The sequence below is a fragment of the Panthera pardus genome, unplaced genomic scaffold (genome assembly GCF_024362965.1).
Source record: "Panthera pardus isolate Hobbes unplaced genomic scaffold, ASM2436296v1 HiC_scaffold_10, whole genome shotgun sequence".
Classification (NCBI taxonomy): domain Eukaryota; kingdom Metazoa; phylum Chordata; class Mammalia; order Carnivora; family Felidae; genus Panthera; species Panthera pardus.
The window spans coordinates 28,390,446-28,411,203 of NW_026526655.1; the positions used below are offsets into that span (position 1 = coordinate 28,390,446).

The 20,758-nt window shown below is 42.0% G+C and overlaps 1 protein-coding gene across 6 annotated transcripts in view; it reads left to right on the top strand.

The window, feature by feature from the left end:
- PLEKHM3 (pleckstrin homology domain containing M3) overlaps positions 1 to 20,758 on the top strand; it is a 196,900-nt gene that overhangs the window by 168,803 nt on the left and 7,339 nt on the right. The window contains exon 8 of one of the 6 annotated variants that reach the window (XM_019446213.2): positions 788 to 5,246. The exons of the other annotated variants lie outside the window; for them this stretch is intronic. Coding sequence (XP_019301758.2) covers positions 788 to 857 — 70 coding nt within the window. The 3' untranslated portion in view covers positions 858 to 5,246. Of the gene's footprint in view, positions 1 to 787; positions 5,247 to 20,758 lie in introns of those variants that run through there. 6 annotated transcript variants of the gene reach the window in all.

Genomic DNA, 20,758 nt, shown 5'->3' on the forward strand with positions numbered 1-20,758 from the left:
GTCAGTGGAGCATCCGACTTCAGATCAGGTCATGATATGGTTTGTGAGTTCGAGCCCTGTGTCGGGCTCTAGGGCTCCCGGCTGTCAGCACAGAACCCACCTCGGATCCTCTGTCCCCCCCCCCCCCAGCTCCCTCCCCCTGCTCACGCTCTCTCTCTCAAAAATAAACAAGGCTTTAAAACATAAATAAATAAAGGAAGTCACTATGTGCAGCCTACAGTTAAGGAGTGAAGATTATGCTCCACTTCCCTTGGGAGTGGAGTCTATACAAAATCACTTGGAATCCTGCATGAGTGATTTGTCTCTTCTTCCCATTTATTTTTTTAAATTATCTATTCATGTCAGTGTGGGCATGTGCATATTTATTTTATATTTTTGGTTACAACCCAGGATTACTTTACTTTGTTGCCCAGACTGTTCCAACTTTGGCCATCGGCTCTTTCAGCTGGTGCCTGCATCACCTTGACACCCTCCTACCATTGTGGGTGTTTGTTTCCGAGCATTTCTGTACTTTCTGGTGCTACCAGACATTCCAGACTCATCATGTATATTTCTTGCCCTAATCCTACAAGTAGCCATTTCTCCAAGGAGCCCGGGTTCCTTTTATTGGAAAATATTAGAAACCAACATGAGGGCACTTAGATTGCACACCCACTTTTAAAGCCCTCGGTCCCAGGACTCATCCCTTGAGGAGGGATGAGAAGAGAGATGCTTCCCTCTGACTACACGTCAGAATTTCCTGTGAGACTTGTTGGGTTGTTTTAACTCTGAGCATCTTTATCTTCAGAGTCTCCCCGTGTGATTCTGCATGGCAGCCAGAAGAAAGAATCACTCCTCTAAGATGGCTGTGGCCATAGTCAGACGTGCCAGATTCTTAACAGTCCGAATGACCACATTAACACGACTGTGGACTCAGAGGGCCCTTCACCCAGCAGGAAGGAATATGTAGCTGTTTAGAATCTTCCGTTTCTCTCTTGGTCAGATGCAATTCTGTAAGCTGCACAAATGTCTGAGAGCAAAGGAGCCCTTACCAGCCTACCTGGGATTTCAGGTTGATAATACTTCCCAGGACCCTGCTGAGCTCTCTCTAGTGGTGTCCAGTTTCCAGTGAAACGCTGGGAATGGTTCATGCAAGTCTGGGGTAAAAGACAAAAATAAACACCAATGAAATATTTATTAAAGGAAAACTTTAATCAGAAATTGAGTTGCAGATTTAAAACCTGTCCATAAAAATGTGCTGAATAAATGTGATAAATAAAAATAAATTTGAATAGGGGGGTAGATTTTAAAATTTCACTGAAATCTTCATGGATAAAGTTCTGTGATATCTGGGATTTGCTTCAAAATAATCTGATGGTGGGAGAGAGGGAATAGATATAAATGAAAGAAATTGATAATTTTTAAAACTAGATGATAGGTACACAGGGGTTTATTACACTGTTCTGTGTACTTCTGAATATGTTTGAAATTTTCCACAATAAAATGTTTTTAAAAATCTGTAAGTAAGGGGGCCTGGGGGCTCAGTCGGTTGTGCATCCGACTCTTGAGTTCAGCTCAGGTCATGACCCCATGCTTAGCACGGAGCCTGCTTATGATTCTCTCTCTCTCCCTCTCTCCCTCTCTCCCTCTCTCCCTCTCTCCCTCTCTTCCTCTCTTCCTCTCTCCCTCTCCCTCTCTCCCTCTCCCTCTCTCTCTCTCTCTCCCTCTCTCTCCCTCTGCTCCTCTCCCCTACTCTCTCTCTCTAAAATAAAAAGTAAAATCTATAAGTAAAAATCTTAGAAATGAAGTATTTAGTGAATTTGTCACCACATAGCCTTGACCATCTTGCTAAAGTCAACACCTCTGTGACCTCAGAAATATGCTTAATATCCCTTCAGATCCAAATATCATCTGAACAGCATAATTACAACTCAGTAAAAAACATTCTACAAGCATTACAACTATTCATTTTTTCAATAAATGACTTACTGAGCATACTGTGTTCGTGCATTGGGCTAGGCTCCGGGGCCACACGGTGAACATGGCATGTTCCTTGCTCACAAATGGTCCACAGTCCCTGGCAAGAGACACTGAGCCATCAGGCAGTTGGGTTGACGGAGCCCTGGTCTAGGGGGTGGACCTAGAGCTCCAAGAAGGGACATCGTCCAAAGCGGTCATATACATGGTAGGTGAAAAAGCAGTTCCACAATTTCTAAAAATGTTAGCTCTGTGTTGAACTTTATCTGAAGCACTGATTTATTCACGTCCGTATTAGAACATACTTGGTTTTAACATGCTTATTTGATTACGACCATATGTCAAACATGGGTCAACTCTTCATAGTTTCTTTTCCTTATTAAATTAATTGTTATGCAGGAGAAGACTTCATGAATATGTAATTTAAAAATATAGCCCTAGCATTAATGTTTAGAACGCCGTCTCTGACAGACATAGACAATGTGCTGGGGTTGTAGGAAATTGCACTAATATTTACTAGTGCTGGTGCCAGCAATTTACATATCTCGTCATTTAATTCTTATGCCAGTCCTCTGAGGGAATCTTGTTACCTCCATTTTAATAATGAGGAAACCTAGGTTCAGAGGAGCCAATTAACTTGGCCCAAGAGATAAGGCCAAAACTTGAACCCAAATATATCTCTCAAATCCATGCTTTTTTCATTATACATCACTGTTTCTTCTGTACCTGTCGTCTTCAAACCATTTTTGCAGCGTACCCTCAAACAGAAATGTGAAGAAATGACGTCCCTCTGTCATTAAAGAAGTGTCCCCCCAGACGGTTATTCTGAATTCTCCCCATATTTGCCACCCTGAAAGTTTTTACACTTGGAGCAGTGAGCCAGCTAGATTAGGGCGGGGGAAAGACACGACTTTCTTTTGCAAAATGGTGGGGGGCTGTGGTGAGGGGGTGTGGGGAAAGAGCCTCCTTCCGCCCCGTGCACAGCACTCGGCAGGTCGGGAGGCCCAGGGGCGCCTGCGGGAGCTGGAGATCTGCCTGACTCAAGCTGAGGGGGCAGACCCCCGCTTGCTCCACTGTCCTCCCCACTTCCACTCCGTTCAGCCGATAATGCGGACAGTTTCACATTGAGGTAGTCTTTCTTCTCCAACACAAATTAAATACATACCTCTCTCTAGTTTAAATAGGAAAACACTCAGACCCAAACTGCAAGATTTTAAATACAATAGTGAGATCGAGAATCACAGAACTTAAGCTTAATCCAGTATTTACCCTCCTAGAGGACTAAACGGAAAGCACAGCTTTAGGAGAGAGAAACATTCTGTTAAAACAGCAATAAAATTCCACATCCTAAAGACAGAGAAATGACAAAAAACGTACCCTCCTTGATTGAGAATAAGAAATAAAACTCTAACTTCAGAATTACAAATCAGAAGGTTAGACTGATACCTCTCTAAGACTTGAAGGGAAAACAGTGACTATGAAAGCAAAGAAGTTGCATATATCCACAAAATGACCCTGGACTTAGATTTTTTAAAAGAAAAAAACAATCCTCAAATTGCCTCCTATGCCGCTTTCTTTCTGACATCTCTACATACCACTAATCTTCCCTTGTTATTAAAGACATAATGCTGCTAAAGAGACCATCCTGCCTCACACATTTGTGTGTGAAGATGCCATTCCTGAATCTTGAAATGCTTCCAGATCACAAGTACATAAATACTTCATCTTAAGAACACTCAGCATGCATTTTAACATGGGACTTACAAGATACACCAGCTATCATAAATCAGTTCCATCCTTTCTGTCTGATCCATTTGCCTTTGTTAATTTTTTCATGTGACATACAAATCATCCCCACAAGTTTTCCAATATGGAAAACATTGCACTTCTAGACTTCATGACCCCTGTACCATTTGGGGCTGTAGCTAGATGTGGGTATACTATCGGAAGATTCTACTTAACACTGAATTTGGTGTATTCCATATAGTAGGCATTCCATAAATACTTATTGTTTGGTTCAGCTCTCCCCAACATATCGTGTGCACTCATTAAGAACACTGACAAAGCTTTTTAAGTAAACTGATTAAGAAAGTTTAAAATATTTGCTCTATGTGAAATAGAGAATAGATTCTTTATGATCTCACTTACATGTTAAACCTGAAAAAAACAAACTTACAGAGAACAGAGTGGTGGTTGCCAGAGGCAGGGGTGAAGGTGGTCAAAAGGTAAAAATTTCCAGTTATAAGATTAATAAGTTCTGGGGATGTAATATACCACATGGGGACTAAAGATAACAATACCATATCATATATTTGAAAGTTACCAAGAGAGGAATAGATCCTAAAAGTTCTCATCACAAGAAAAAAATTTTGTACCTATACCAGTTGATGGATGTTAACTAAACATTGTGGTAATCATTTCACAACCTATATACATATCAAATCATCATGTTGTATGCCTGAAACTAATACAATGTTATATGTCAGTTATGTCTCAATAAAACTGGGGGTGATGGAATACTTGGATAGATAGATAGAGGAGCATAGTAAAAGTCTGAATAACACTACTTTTACGTAAGCTTTGTCTGTAAGGTTGAAGCAACCGACCTACTATTTGAGGTATTCCTGTGGTGTGAGCATCGGCCTGCCCAACATTCATTTCTCCAAGGAAGGCATTCGAGGTGTTCTTCCTGGAGGGGGCTGGGGGGCTCCAGTGGCTCAGTGGTGACTCTTCTAAAAGCAGTCCATGTTTTTTGAAGCACTGTGGTTTGGAGAAGCAGATTGAGCATAACTTGCCAGCTTTTCTTCAGCTGATCACTCCCTCCTCTCCTCCAAGAATGACGATTGCACTGAGGACCTTGAACTTAATCAACACCAAACTCTTACCGGTTAAGTCAACATATTTTGACACCATGTTCAATTTGCACACATTTCAGGAACGTTTCCTACATCTGTCTATTGAGAATGAACACTAGCCTCATAGAAGAGTCCATAGCAAGTGAGTTTCTAACATGGCCTCTCCTCTTTTTCATTTTAAAAATTTATTTCTTTAGGTTAACTTATAGAAAAAGAAGGCCTGGGCACCGGGGTGGCTCGGTTGGTTAAGCATCCAACTCTTGGTTTCAGCTCAGGTCATGATCTCTTGGTTTGTAAGTTCGAGCCCCGGGATGGGCTACTCACTGATAGCGCAGAGCCTGCTTGAGATTCTCTCTCTCTCCCTCTTTCTCTGCCCCTCCCCCACTTGTGTGTGTGTTCATTCTCTCTCTCTCTCTCTCTCTCTCTCTCTCTCTCTCTCTCTCTCTCAAAATAAATAAGCTTTAAACAAAGAAAAAGAAAAAGGCAGCCTCCCAAAGAACTCAGTCCAAGCCCCATTGCTCTCATCCATCTGGCCAAATTTCAGAAAGGTCCAGCTATGTACTGAAGAACATGTAGACTCCTCCCAACACTCTTGACCTTGTGAATTGGTCTTTGTCATCTTACATTGCATGGCAATCCACACCACCCTGCCCCTGAGGACCTCAACTTGTTGGGGAGTGGACTTTGGTCTTTGCCGTGGCACTTTTCTGCCCTTCCTGAAGCTTCATGAACACACTAAGTTTCCAATAGCTAATTGTAGTCAAACCTCATAAAGGTTTGTTTAAAAGAGAGAAAGCAACTGCTGTATTATAAAGGATAGAATTACGTCTTCCATAGAAGATGCTGAGATGTGCGGTTTTCCTCAGCACAGCTTGAGCAGTCCATCAGGGGCTGTGTTTTCTGTGCCCGGGTTCCCTTTGATTTGTCCCTGGAGGATAAACGTGGAGACGGCTTTCCTGAAAGTTGTCGCTTACTTCGGTGCCTAGAAAATCACCAAACCCCAGATTCGCCAGCAGCCTTACAAAGGCTCTTACATTTTTCTGGGAGCCAGTTCTAGTTTGTCATTTTCTGAAAGAGAGGTTCATGTTTAGGCAGGAATTTTTTGGTGGGGGTTGGGGACTAGAACACACTCCAGGGTAGAAGGAGAGGGAAGGGCCGCCCAGAAGCCGGTCTTTCCTTGTGGCGTCCTATTTGTTCAGCCTTCGTTTTTGTCAGTCCTTGCACAAACAGACTGAATACCTGGATTATTCCCTCATCTGGACTCAAATACTCATACATTACATACCCTTTCTCACTAATCAGCCTGACACATTCCTTTGTTGGTAAATGGTTCCAAAACAAACACTGTCAGTGTACCTAATTAGCAGGTTTGCGGGCTGTGCTCACAGTCCTGTTACATCCTGTTCAACAATAGAGAACAACAGCCCTGGCGAGGTCGGGCTTACAGGGAGGGAACCGCTCCCCCCAACGCATATACACTTTTTTAATGATATTTCCTTTCTGTGGCTTTTCTTGGGAAGCAGCCACTTGGTGAGTACTGTGATGAGGTGTGGGATTCTTGCAACAGCTACAGGAAGTTTGGACTCCTCTTCGTAGGCACCTTTGCTTAGGAGCCATTAGTTTCCATCTGCTTATTGTTCTTCTCTCTGGTACTGGAGAGGAGCGCAGTGAGGAACTTTCTCCACGTCCTCTAACACTGACGAGAGAGGACAAGATCCCTGCCTGTGTTCTAGAATCATAAATGAACAGAGATGGAAAGGACTGTGGAGAACATCTGGATATTTTAGGGGTAGAAAATCTGAAGCCCAGGGAGCTCTCAGGTTTTATGAGGGGCAGAAGCCGAGGAGCAACTTACCAAGATGGAATTCTGCTCTGCGGCTACATGACTGCCAGCTCTTAAATGCCTTTATTGTATCAATGAAGGTTTTCCTTTATTAAAAAAACAAAACAAAAACAAAACAAAAAAATAAATTAAGAAAACTTGAACGCAATGCTAGTTTTTTTTGGCTTTTAAACTTCGGTCAAAGAGTAACTTGGCAAATAACATCTCACCTTGGCCTGGTGGCTCCTATATTCACATGTCAAAATGTTTCAGAATGTCTGCTAACACAGACGAGACTTTTGTGAAACGCTCAGGGCTGACCTGACCCTGTATGCCATTAAGCCACTTTATAAATACAGTGCACTTATAAACACAGCCCTCGCTGGTGCGGCTGCCATTGTATTTTGAAACCATTTGGTCCCTTGAATAGATGGCTGTCATCTCTACCTCGACGCATTTCTTACCAAGCTTCTCGTTAGGTGTCTGGTTAATACTGTGTCGTCATCTTATCTCTAAGCATTTCAGACAACTCAATTTTTTGTTGATTGGAGGGAGTAAAGTTCAGCATTGTTTAATTCATGTTGTAACTTTCTGACTATAAAACTGATACGCATTACAAAACATTTGAAAAGTACACAAAAGTATAAAGAGGAAAATTCTCCATACATATGTCTGTATGTTTACTTTTTAATAAAATATGTATATATATGGTTTTATTATTTTACTTCTTAATTCTTTTAAGTTTATTTTTGAGAGAGAGAGACAGATAGCAAATGGGGGAGGGCCAGAGAGAGGGAGACACAGAATCCAAAGCAGGCTCCACACTCTGAGCTGTCAGCACAGAGCCTGACACAGGGCTCGAACTCGTGAAACGCAAGATCATTACCTGAGCCAGAGTCAGAGGCATAACCGACTGAACTACCCAGGCACCCTTAGAATATATGGTTTTATACCCAGCTTTTTATCACATTATATCAGAACCAAGAAAATAGTTTATCTATAAACTTTTATTGATGGCTACTTTAACAGGAAAAAAAAAATAATTGGTTCTAAAATCATTAAGATCCATTTAAAAAGTAGAGGCAGACTAATCCACAGAAAAATCTCTGGAGTACGAATACAGAAGTCTAGATGTCATCCCTAACTTGGCCACTAATTTGCTGTGTGACCTTTGACAAGCCACCTCCCACCTCCAGATTTACCTACGAGGTATATGGCATTGTTTTAACCCTGTATTGACAAAGAAGTTAGAACTTTATTTCATTCTGCTCCTTTGCTTAGCATTTGCAGTAGTCTGTTTAATAGTTTGTCACAATGTTTTCAGTGAAGCTGACTATTTTTGATACAATTTACCCAAAGGGATTAAGATATAAATTCAAATTGTGATTCAGTCCACCATTTTGAAATAATGTCAGCTCCATGAGGAAATGGACTTTCCTATTTTGCTCACTGCTCAGTTTTCTGCATCTAGAACAGCACATAGTAAATGCTCAATGAATAATCCACGAATAAAGAGTTTGCTTTTAGTTTTTCAAATCTGTGCTTTTTCACATACTTTATTTTATTTTAAATAACCTTTAAACTAATTTCAAGGAAATTGTCTACTTACATGTAGACATTGCCAAGATATATGACTTTATTGAGTGATAGCTAGCATTCTCTCATATGTTAGGAATAGATATAGTTTTCTGGCCCAATGAAAACTTTCGTGTCAAAAACTTGAGTTTTGCTAAACTACTCAGTTTAATTTTCAAAACATGTTTTCAGTCATGTTTCAGTGTGTTTTTTCCTTCCCAATGGGACTGTAAATAAGTAACCTGAATACACAATAGGAAAGAGAGGAGTGTTTACCTTTCCATACAAAAAATGTTGATTCTTCAGCCTGAGCAGTATGTTCTGAAATGAACTGTCTTATGCTTTAGAATTACAAAAAGGTACAATAGTAACTTGATTTCATCAGCATATGTTTTTGATATTTTGAGACTTTTCTTGCCTCACTAATTATGGGAACACAGATAGCAAGATGTTATAAACGCTATCTTTTAAAAATCCTTTTTTGTTTTTATTTCAGCATCTAACGTATACTATCACCTTCGTTATAAACCCCTTCAGTATTCTGAATATTAAACCACTCAGTGGTGCATCAGGAAACATCCTCATTTGCTGTCTGTAGCTATCATTAATAATCATCTGTTCAGTTCCTAATGCTTCCAGAACACTTAGAGTAGAGATAAAGACAGTCTATAGATAGATGTTCATTCTCTACAGAGGTCGCCGCTTGGACTGAATTAGATCTATAAAGCATAGGACTTGGTATAGAGTCAGAGGAGCTTAGCAGTTATCTGCCCGTCACTCCCGCCCCCTGATACACGCACCTTTCCTACCCCACCTTCCCCAGGGAGGATGGCATCCCCGCCCAACACCACACCCACAGCTAGTAGGAGATGCAGGCGATTGAATTCCAGTATAGTCCCCTTTTTGCCTCTCCTTGTCACAGCACCAGCCTGAAATCTGAGGGAATGCACAAGCTGTCCAGAGAAGGGCAAAAGATTATATCACCTACCCTTAACTAGTCTCACTTCTGGTGATAGTTGGTGTAGGGTGGCCAGGGAGAGGTTCTCAACAAAAGTATAATGGGAAGGATCTTATAAATTTTTGATGAGGAAAGAAGATCACGTTAAAAAAGTAGTAATTCATGTGAAAAACAGAAATGTGGGAATTTCCTTTTATAGAACTGGTAACATAACAGACTAATTTCAAGCCCTGAGCGAGTGGCTGATTCAAAAACTGCATTGGAAACATTGGAAGCCACTCACTGGAGCTGACTGGACTTCAACTGAAAGATCTAGTTTGGCCTTGAGAGGTGGGAAGCTGAAGCATGTTAAAGCTGTTCTCTGAGAGAAGAGTTAACACTTTTTTTCTAGAAAGAATCCTTGATGGTGGAGAGAAAGGCAATTTAAATTAAAAGACTTAGCTGGAAAGCAGGTTCCATCAACGATTTGAAAGAAAAATGTCAGAATTGAGAATGAAAAGAGATAAGCAAATTTTCCGTAGGGGCAGGATGGCCAGGTAGGGTGGAATAGGCGCTAGTGAGGCCTGAAGGAACATCAGGGGGAACATGGTTTTCATACAGTGCTTCAAAGAGGCACCAGCCAAGGGACTTGGGGACAGCAATCACATGAATGTCAAAGCAGCAAGCAAGATGACTTTTCCCTTCCTCCAGCTTCCCTGAGAATGTAGTTAAGGTACACTGTTTAAAAGAGAGAGACCGGGGCGCCTGGGTGGCTCAGTCGGTTAAGCGGCCGACTTCGGCTCAGGTCATGATCTCGCGGTCCGTGAGTTCGAGCCCCGCGTCGGGCTCTGTGCTGACAGCTCAGAGCCTGGAGCTTGTTTCAGATTCTGTGTCTCCCTCTCTCTGACCCTCCCCCGTTCATGCTCTGTCTCTCTCTGTCTCAAAAATAAATAAACGTTAAAAAAAAAAAAAAAATTTAAAAGAGAGAGACCTAATCAGGGGAACCTTAATATTTAGAAAGTACCTAAAAGCAAGCTGTACTTAACCCTTCTCCACACCTAAACACACCCAAAATTTTCATACTTCCATTGTTCTCCCTGAGGGGTCTAGAGAGCTTGCCCAGGCCACCACTCAGAAAACCAAAAGAGAAAAGACTTATTAGTTAGCACAGCACTTTACTAACCAGACCTAAGCTAAAGGCTCCCATTGGCTTCCCCCAGTGACTGTATTATACACTAGACTGTAGCCTTCTCTACCCTATTCCTGTCTTACAAATATACATGTTGAAGGACAAAATTTTCAATGACTTCGAGGTGTCTTACATGTCTATTGCTTGCATACTTAGCATAACTACTTCTATTAGTGTGATTATCAGTTCTATTCAGCCTTTACTAATATGCAGAGTAAAAACAAAAGTTCTGAATAACGTTCTCACTGGATGAAAGAGACTGCTAAAACATGCGTTCTTATTCACACCTTCCTGTGTTCAATGATAATGTATACCATGTTTTAAGCATTTTTGCAATATTTTTCCAAGATAATACATCCTCTGTTCATGCAAAGTAGGATACTTTGGGGCGCCTGAGTAGCTCGGTCGGTAAAGCCTCTGACTTCAGTTCAGTTCAGGATCTCATGGTTCATGGGTCTGAGCCCCACATTGGTCTCTGTGCTGACAGCTCAGAGCCTGGAGCCTGCTTCGGATTCTGCGTCCCCTCTCTCTCTGCCCCGCCCCCACTCGTGCTCTGTCTCTCTCTCAAATATAAAAATTTAAAAAAATTTTTTAAAGTAGGATAATTTTAATTACTAAAAGTGTACACATTACTAAACAGTTGTATTGTTTCCTGATTTTATAAACATGTAAACAATAAGTCTATTAGTTTAACTTATCAAATTTACATAATACTTTTACTACTATATAAAGATGAAAAAAAATCCGAGATATTCAAAAAGTCAAATATCTAAAGCCAGGATTAGTCCTTGACCACCTAAGATGTTTACACAGGTGCATTTCATTTTAGATAAACCTCATAAATTATACTATAAATTTGTAAATTAGTTGATTGTATACATTTCAAAAATTTTTTTTATTTAACATTAAGATAAGCAGCTGTAAACTTTCCTAATATATTCAGTATAGAATTTGACCTCTAAAGTTGTTTACATGAAGGGAGACTGTTTTCGCTAGATATAAAAATGTATTATAAAATATACAGTACAGTGCTGGCATAGGAACAGACAGATCAATGGAACATGATTTCAGAACGTATGCAAATAGACCCAAGTAATATGGGAATTTAGTACATGATAAAGATGCACAGCAAATTAGCAAAACAAAAGATGGAAATTTCCATAAAAGAAACTGGGAACTAGACAGCCATTTGGAGAAAGAAAAGGAATGCTGGATTTGATCATACTCTTTACATCAAGATAAATTCCAGATGGATCAAACATTTTAATGTAAAAATAAAACCCATAAAGTACTAGAAGAAAATATAGGTGAATATTTTTGTAATCTTAAGTGTGGAAGGTCTTTCTAAGCTTGACACAAACCCAGAAGCCCTGGAAGCAATATGCTTTTAAATATATTTTTAAAAAGTTAGGACCCCTGGGTGGCTCAATTGGTTAGGCATCTGACACGCGATTTTGGCTCAGGTCATGATCTTGGTTTTGTGAGTTCCAGCCCTGCATCAGGCTCTGCGCTGTCAGATTCTCCCCCTCTCTCTGCCCTTCCCTTGCTCGTGCTCTCTCTCAAAAATAAATTATAGGGGCGCCTGGGTGGCGCAGTCGGTTAAGCGTCCGACTTCAGCCAGGTCACGATCTCACGGTCCGTGAGTTCGAGCCCCGCGTCAGGCTCTGGGCTGATGGCTCAGAGCCTGGAGCCTGTTTCCGATTCTGTGTCTCCCTCTCTCTCTGTCCCTCCCCCGTTCATGCTCTGTCTCTCTCTGTCCCAAAAATAAATAAACGTTGAAAAAAAAAAAAATTTTTTTTAAAAAAAATAAATTATAAATAAACTTTAAAAAAATAAATAAGTATATTTTTTAAAAGTTAAATGCTTAAGGTTCTCTAAAGACAAATGTAAACAGGAAACCGGGAGAAATATTTTCAACACATTTAACAAAGTGTTCATTAATTTCCTGAATATAAAAAATCTTTAAAACGCAGTAAGTAAAAGTCATTAGACAATGGGCAAAGGACAGGAACTAATTTACTGAAAAAATATGCAAATGGCCAATATCTGAACAGCTTAGTGTCACTTCCAATTAAAGAAAGTAAAATGAGGTTCTTACCTATCAGCTATGAGAAAGTATTAATAGATATGAAATGTAAGGCCCAATATAAAAACATTAATTAATACCACTTTTTATTTTCATTTTGCAAAGTCCGTATTTTTGTTCTAAATATTTACAACAGTCCTGTCTAACATATTAGACAGCCCTGCTGCCTTTGGAAACAGTTGGCCTAAAGCGGCAGTTCTCAAACTTTTATATTCATCAGAATACTCTGGAGGGCTTGTTAAAACACAGATTGCCAGGTCCCACCCTAGAATTTATGATTCAGTAACTCTGGAGTGGCACCCAATAATTTGCATTTCTAACAAATTATCTGGTGATGCTGGTTTGGCTGGTCCAGGGACCACACTTTGAAAACCACTGGCCTAGAACGAACACATCGAGTATTAGAAAATTATGTGATATCATCTTGTTAAGAGAATTGTACTGGTAAGAGGAGGCAAATTAGGGGAAGTCTAAAGTAATGACGTAACACTGGGTCTTTCACCTGAATGTCTTTCTCCTTCTAAGTTTATATCACTAACCTATTCCCAAGCAAGCAGTCATCTTCACAAATCTAGATATGGTTTACCTTCTAAACTTTTTTGCATTTTTCTACTATATCCCTCCTTAAAAATGTCTTTTATTTTGGCCCCCTTAGGAATCTTAGTACTTTGAGGAACTGAAATGTAATATGAAATAGAAATAGAAATAAATAGACATAAATCCCGTTCAGAGTCTTAGATACATATTATCCTTATAAATTATTATTTCTTTTAAAGAGGCTTACTTCAAAACCTTGACAGTTAAATTTTACACTTTTACATTAAAGAGGTAGACTGGGGACTCAATGGAAGTCCATATGTAAGCTAAGTTTTTCTGTCTTAAATCTACATTAGCCAAATATTATTATATTCACTGCCTTTGTCTTAGATGTAACAAGACATTTCTAAACATTTCTTGGGTTCTTAGGTGTGTTGAACTACTTTAGCAACTTTTATAGAAAGCCATTGCTCTTCTTTATGGTTCTCTAATGGCTACAATTATAATATAGTCTAGCTTTTTCTGGAAATCAGAAAATTCTGAAATCTTCCTGCAGTTTCTTTACTTTCTCTAATATTAAATGAGATTCTCCTAAAGTAACCCCAAGAACAGATGGACCTTTGTTTGTTAAGAATTATATTGACTGCCAGGTGAACCATTAAAAAAAACCCTGAGGAGCGCCTGGGTGGCTCAGTCGGTTGGGCATCCGACTTCAGCTCAGGCCATGATCTCACAGTCCATGAGTTCGAGCCCCACGTCGGGCTCTGTGCTGACAGTTCAGAGCCTGGAGCCTGCATCGGATTCTGTGTCTCCCTCTCTCTCTGCTCCTCCCCTGCTCACGCTCTGTGTCTCTCTATCTCAAAAATAACTAAAAACATTAAAAAAAATTAATAATAATAAAAAAACCCCTGAGAAGTGTCAGAAACACTAGTGTTTCTCTATCCCCAAGTAACTATTTCACTCAGGTCAAACCTATTAAGATTTCATACACGTACACAGAGTATGGCTGAGGTCTGTCACCATCCACAAATTAGCAAGAAGCATTTATTAAGCATTGGCACTAAAGATAATGTGATTTACTGTTCCCAATAGGATAGCAAAATTAACAAATGAATTAATTAACCCTTGCTTACATTCTATTTCAAAGCCAAGATTTTAAGTAAAGCTTTTTGTCAAAGGTATTAACTGAGCTTGGTTTACAAACTCCAAGTGCAAGACTTGTGAAAGCCAAATGCTTTGTGGTCTGCAATCAGGGAAAAACTCTTCCTTAATTAACTCTGGGGATTAAAAGGTAAATAAAAAGATCTCTGCAGGCATACCAATTGTTCTTCCCATGATCTGAGTCTTAGCAGGTATTTGGGGGTGTGCTGAGTAATTGAAAGGGACACGTGGCTGATAGCAGGGGAAGGAGAGCCAGAGTTCATGTTAGAAGACTGGCGTCAAGTCCAGAGTTGATCACACACTTACCCACCTGGGACCAGAGAAGCCACCACCTACTTTATTTTATTATCTCATTTCATTTTATCTATTTACTGACTGACTGGCCTATTACCAATGGGAAAACAAATAGTACCTGGCTCGGAATCATATTACAAGGATAATTTCTATAAAAACAGGGGCAAAGGCCATACAGATGTTGCCTAATTTAAATGTCCAATATTGATCTGGCTGTATGTGCATTTACCATTCAGAGCTATTGGAATAGCTTTACAAACTAGCACATACACACCTAATCTGCCGGACATCTGGCCAAAGGAGGTAGAACTTTTCCAGTCTCATACAATTCCAATCAAACCATATGGATACCTTTTTGTCCCCATCTCCCTACCCCTAACCAACACACACATGCGCGCGCACGCACGCACACACACACACACACACATTGAATAATCCCAGATGTAGTCCATTTCTAGTTCTGCATGGAGCCACAACAGTTCTGTAAGCCAACATTTCCAGACCTTTTGCCCTCTTCCTCCCCATCCCACCAGCTTCCCCTGGAGTAGGGGAGAGAGGCATCTGAAGCGTGTGGATTTCTAGTAATCCTGGCTCAATGCTTCACTGGAAGTGGTGCTCCAGGCAGAGGCTGTGAAACTTGGACTGCCCCCAGCCATCAGCACTAACCATAACCTGTTTCTTATTGAAATTGCCTGTAACATGTCTTTATTTTAATCCTCCTATTACCCCACAAAAGAAAGAATCTGTTAGATTGTTTAAATCCCGTTTAACTCATTTTACCTTAGAATGTTTGCTAACATGTTCTGTGTATTCTTCTAAACAGCATACATACATATATACATACAGGGAGTACAAACCTAGCACATATGTATACATATGCAGACATACACCTTACGTGATTTTCCACTTAAGCAAATTATAAATGATTGGCTTATATTCATTTACTTACACGAGAACAGAAGAAAACACCAACCCCAAACATTAAAATAACCAGGCACCAATAACTACCTCCCTTAGCTAAGAGATTTAAATAATCATCTCGGTTTCTTGGAAAAACCAATAATAACTAGTGGCTCTGTGGGGCGCCTTACATAGTAGCCATACAGCAAACCGCACTCGCATGCCTGATAACGTGCACTTATTTCGGCACCCCACCCTGTTCGTTGTGGGCTCGGCAGAGTGGAAATCAGCCAGAGTGCTGCCCCGCTCTGCAGGCCTGTCCTTTCACTTGTCAGAGATCCAGCCAAACTCAAGCCTGGATTTCAATCCTAATGAAATATCTGAGGTCATTGCCTGAGCCAAAAATAAAAATGCAGCAGGAGAAGAATCCGACATGGACAGAGCAGAAGCATTTCAGTGACCTCAACTTGGGGCAGGGGCCTTTAGCAGCTTCCCGTGGCCCGCCCGCATGCAGCTAGAATCTGGAAGACACAGACAGAGCCGTCGAGCCTGTCTCTAATTGGTCTCACATCATCAGCATTCCAGAACAGGAAACTATCTACAGCCAGGAATTCTTGCCTCTTTGCCATAATATTTGAGAAGCAAACCTTTTCCCCTGCACATATTTAATTCTGTTAGTTTGCAGCAGGTTAGCTTTCTTGGTTTTGATACTCGAATGAGAACACTGTGTCTGTGGCTATCAGATTTCCAGGGTATGAACCTCTCCCTCACTTGCCTAGGTCAATAAGCTAATTTTTAGGCCAAAGACCATTCATAAAATGTATAGCATCTCATTCGATGATGCCTTTACTAAGACATAGAATGAGATCTGCTGGTGGAGCTATGCCCCTGCCTCCAGCCCTAGGAAGGGGACCAGTTTTCCAGGGCACACGTGGACAGTTAATGGCACTGCCCCGAGAGCTTCCAAAGAAGCCAAACTAGAGTTCCTTCCTCCTTATCCCACATCATATGGTATGTCCAATGCTCACTCACATGCATACAGTTCACTCCACTGTGGCTGTCCCAGGGGTCAAAACACAAAAATACTTGCACATCGGATGAGAAATGACTGCCGCCTCTAGCCAGCCCCCACACCGCCCCCAAAATAAAAACCCCACCACACTGAACCATTCTGGCTTTTTCTTTGGGAGAGAGGGTGTTGATGACGGTTGGGAAAGTACTTAGAAAGGAATCCTTAATGTTTAATTGAAATGTTCTGAGATAGAGGCAGAGTCAGCTCCTTTTGGCCAAACTCCTGAAAATCAGAGCTGTATGTGTACTCGTCTATAAGCTATTTCATGGTTTCATTTATCAATGCAAATAAATAAAATTTAAAGTAATGCTCTCACTTTTTTTATTAAAAAAAAAGACTTTCTTACGTTTATTTTATTATTGAGAGACAAAGTGAGACAGAGCATGAGCATGGGAGGGACAGACAGAGGAGGAGACACAGAATCCCAAGCAGACTCCAGGCTCTGAGCTGTCAGCACAGAGCCCGACACGGGGCTCGAACCCACCAACTGTGAGACCATGACCTGTGCGGAAGTCAGACTCCCAACTGACTGAGCCACCCAGGTGCCCCGGAATGCTCTTCACTTTAAGGATCCTCTCATTCAGTCCCAGCTTGTCAGTTTGAGATTTTCCAAGGAGTGGCCAGCAAGGCTGTGTTCCCACTCATCCATCCACAGACCTTGGGTCAAGAAAGTGTGGAAAGAGAAAGATAAAAGCCAGAGAGGCCTTTACCCCTCCTGCACAAAATCTGCAAGTTGGAAGGAACCTTAGATAATCCAGCCTCCCCTTTAACTTCCATGGAGAGCGAGAGGTTCAGGGATGAAGTAACTTACCCAAGATCACAATGACCATGGGGCCAACCTGGGCCAGGAAGTCCGGGCTCCTCATTCTAGCTGAGCCCTCCTCTCTTCAGTAAGTGGCCTCGTTAATATTTTCTGGTCTCTCTTTCATTGTAGAAGTTGCTGAAACGTAACTGCTTCACAGTTACACAAAAGCAGTTTCTTTTGTGGGACCAATGCAGAAGTGTTCAGTTTAGATTTGCTACATGGCCTACATAGGGCATGAAGAAGCAGAGAACACCACAGAGAAACAGCCCAGATGTTCTTGGCACGGAGCAAATAAATACGACTGGGGGCCAACCCACCAAGGTGGCTTTTGGGGAAGACTAAAAAAATCAGAGTGAGTAGATAGAAAGTTAAGGGTTACTAAGCAGTACACAGAATTGTGTCATGGGTATTAACTTCTTAAATGCTGTTCTGAATTAATTTTTAAAACCATGGGATGGTTAATGCTAGTGAATTTCAGCTCTGTTAACCAAATGATGTATTAAAAATATATATTTGTGAAAACGAAATGAATAAGTAACACTATGCTGGACCTTACTGGTTGGTGTGAGTATAAGCCAGCAGTTGGCACTTGCATGGGGAGGGTACAGTTTAAGCATCCCCTGGATACTCCCTCTATGATGCCTTCTCCAGATGAATTAGGTCAATGGTTCGCAGCTGGGATGAGCTCCCTGCCCCTCCCAGGGGACATTTGGACTTCGGGCAGCATCTAGAGACACTGTCAGTTGTCACAACTTGGGGAGAGGGATTGCTACCAGCATCCAGTGGGTTGAGGCCAGGGATGCTGTTGAGCACCGTGCGGTGCACTGGGCAGCCCCCTCCAACAACAAACAGCTGTCTGGCCCCAAACATCAATAGTGCCGAGGTTGAGATCCCTGGATTCAGGGAAGCAGTGGACGTTTTCAGGAAAAACCCACTGGATGGCTTTGGTCAATAGCAGCTATGTCTCCCTGGGGTTGCATTCCCTGTGACGCTGGAAAGGAGGACATAGGTCTTTGTTCTCCGTGATGTACAGCAACAACCAGAAAGCCATGAAGCTGCTGATGGCTGGGAGCAGGTAACTCAGAAATGACGATGAAACTGGCCGGCTTTCATTTGGTTTATCACTCAGGGACACGGAAGGATGGGTCTCTTTCATTATCTGCTGCAATTTTGCACACGGATGATTACAATGATAGATTTACCTTATGTGCAAGATGTGTTCCTGAGAAGTTGTCTGTTAAGTCATATTTGAAATACAGTCGGGAAATTCAGGAAACACCAAGGAGTCAGTGAATTCTTTTAAAGTGAAAGGTCCTTTTAAATAAAGTGCTATTCTCAAAGAAGAGCAAGCCTATATATTGCGTTGTTTAATGTAAGTATTTCTCCTGCACATTTTTCTTATAGAGCTCCATAACTTTTACGTAAGAAACTGTTTCTCTTCCTCCTTCCTTTTCCTGACCTTATTCTTCTCACTTAAAAGCAAATCAGGGGGAAAGTTAACAATAGGCTGTCTGAATTTGGGAAGGTCATTGACCAGTCTGTCCATTATACTGTTCCAAAGATGACTGCTGGGTTACAAATGGTTAGAAAATAGGACTTGGTTACATTCTGAAATCATTAATTTTTATCTCAGACTTTTTTTCTGTTACTGACCTTTGGCTGGAAAGAGCAGGTGTACTCAGCCCCTCCATCACCCCATGGGTGTCTGCTGCACTGGAAATACCCAAGAAGACTCACCCCTCTTCACTTAAGTGGGGTGTGGGGGTGCCGGTATCAGCAGAGATAAGGGGGTGGTACTGAAGGAACCCAGCGGTTTTCCCCTTATCAATCACTGCCCTAGGGCAACATCCCTAGGTGTATAAATCACTAACTCAGCAGGGCAAAGGGGGCAGGAAGGAGGAAATTTATTTGATAAGGCTACCATTAGTGTCACTTCAGTGATAGGAGGGTATGGAGGTGTGACCCAGTGAGGACAAAGACACTGCCACTGGGGAAGAGCTGACCCAGACAAGAGGCACTAGGAGACCTGGGTCCAACCTTCATCCCACTGGAAAGAGGGAGGAGCCAAGGGCAGGGAGATGCTAGAGATGATTCTACCGGGTCGAGCATCCTGACCAGTGTGGCTCCAACGTCAAGAAAGCAGGTCCTAGAGTCACCACGAAAGGTGGTGTCACACTCACCTGCTCTTTAGAGCACTTGCCATTGGAATATCCTTCCGTATACATTCACCCATTTCTGTTCCACAGAACTCTGTGAGTAGGAAGGAAAATGAGGAAACCAGAGCAGTGACTTGCCCAAGATCGCTCAAAGAAAAGGTTGTGATTTGAGCACAAGTCTTCTGATTGGAAGCCTTGCATCTCCCTCTAGGATGGCACATTCCCCCCACTCAGATGACGAGGCCTCGGTATGAGCTGTGGCTGGGCTGTCAGGAGTCCTGGATTCTAGTCTCAACTCCGTCTTTAACTCACTGTGTCCTCATGAGACAATCACTAGCCCTCTTAGAATCTCGGTTTTCTTATCTGTGGCATGAGGGGGTTGATCAAGATGTCCTCACGTCACCGCGTGTGTTGTAGGTGCGGTCAGATTGAAATGAAGACTCTCAGGAAGGCAGCAGCAGCAGTCTTGGCTGTATTTTTGAGCACCTACCACATGCCAGGAACTGTGCTAAATGCTTTATTACCTCATTTCAGCTTCACAACACTTCTACGAGGTGCATGTTAATGGAAACTCTACTTAGCAGATAAGGAAACGGAAGTTCAGAGAGGTGAAGTGACTTGCTCAAGGTCATTGTCTTAGTCGGCTCAGGCTGTCATACAAAATACCACAGACTGGCTGGCTTAAACAACAGATATGTATTTCTCACAGTTCTGGAAGCCTGGAGTCCCAGATCCAGATCCAGCAGGGCGTGGTTTCCGATGAGAGCTCCCTTCCTGGCTCGCAGATGGCCACCTTCTTGCTGCCTTCCTCACACGGCCTTTCCTCTGGGTACACACAGTGGGGGAGAAAGAGAGAGAGCTCTCTGGCGTCTCTTCTTACAAGGACACGAATCCTATCAGATCAGGGCCCACTCTTATGACCTCATGTAACCTTGATTTCTTCCTGAAGACGCTATCTCCCAATATGGTGACGCTGCGGGTTAGAGCTTCATCATAGGAATTCGGTCAGGGCGGTGGCGGGGAGGAGGTGCTGCACAATTCAGTCCATACAGCCAGAAAGTGATGTGAAGGTGGAATTTGAAGTCAAGCCATGTCACTCCTAGCCACCCCTGTGTTTTACTTGCCCAGAGAGCCGAGCTTGGGCAGAGACTGCCGCTACCGAGAGGTCCTGTCTTTTGGTCTCTGAGCAGCAGAGGAGTCTCCCGGGTACGAGGGTGGGTGGGTGGGTCCTTTCACCAAACTTTCTCAATGTGGACTGGTCCTGGGGCTAAGTCAGCGGCAGGCTAGGAAAGGGTGCCCCAAAGACCATCCTATGCCCAGGACTGAAGCCCAAGATACTAGAGAAAAAACAAAAGCAGCACAAACTGAGCCTTGAGGGCTGTTTCCTTCATAGTCCTCTTCGAACCTGGTCCA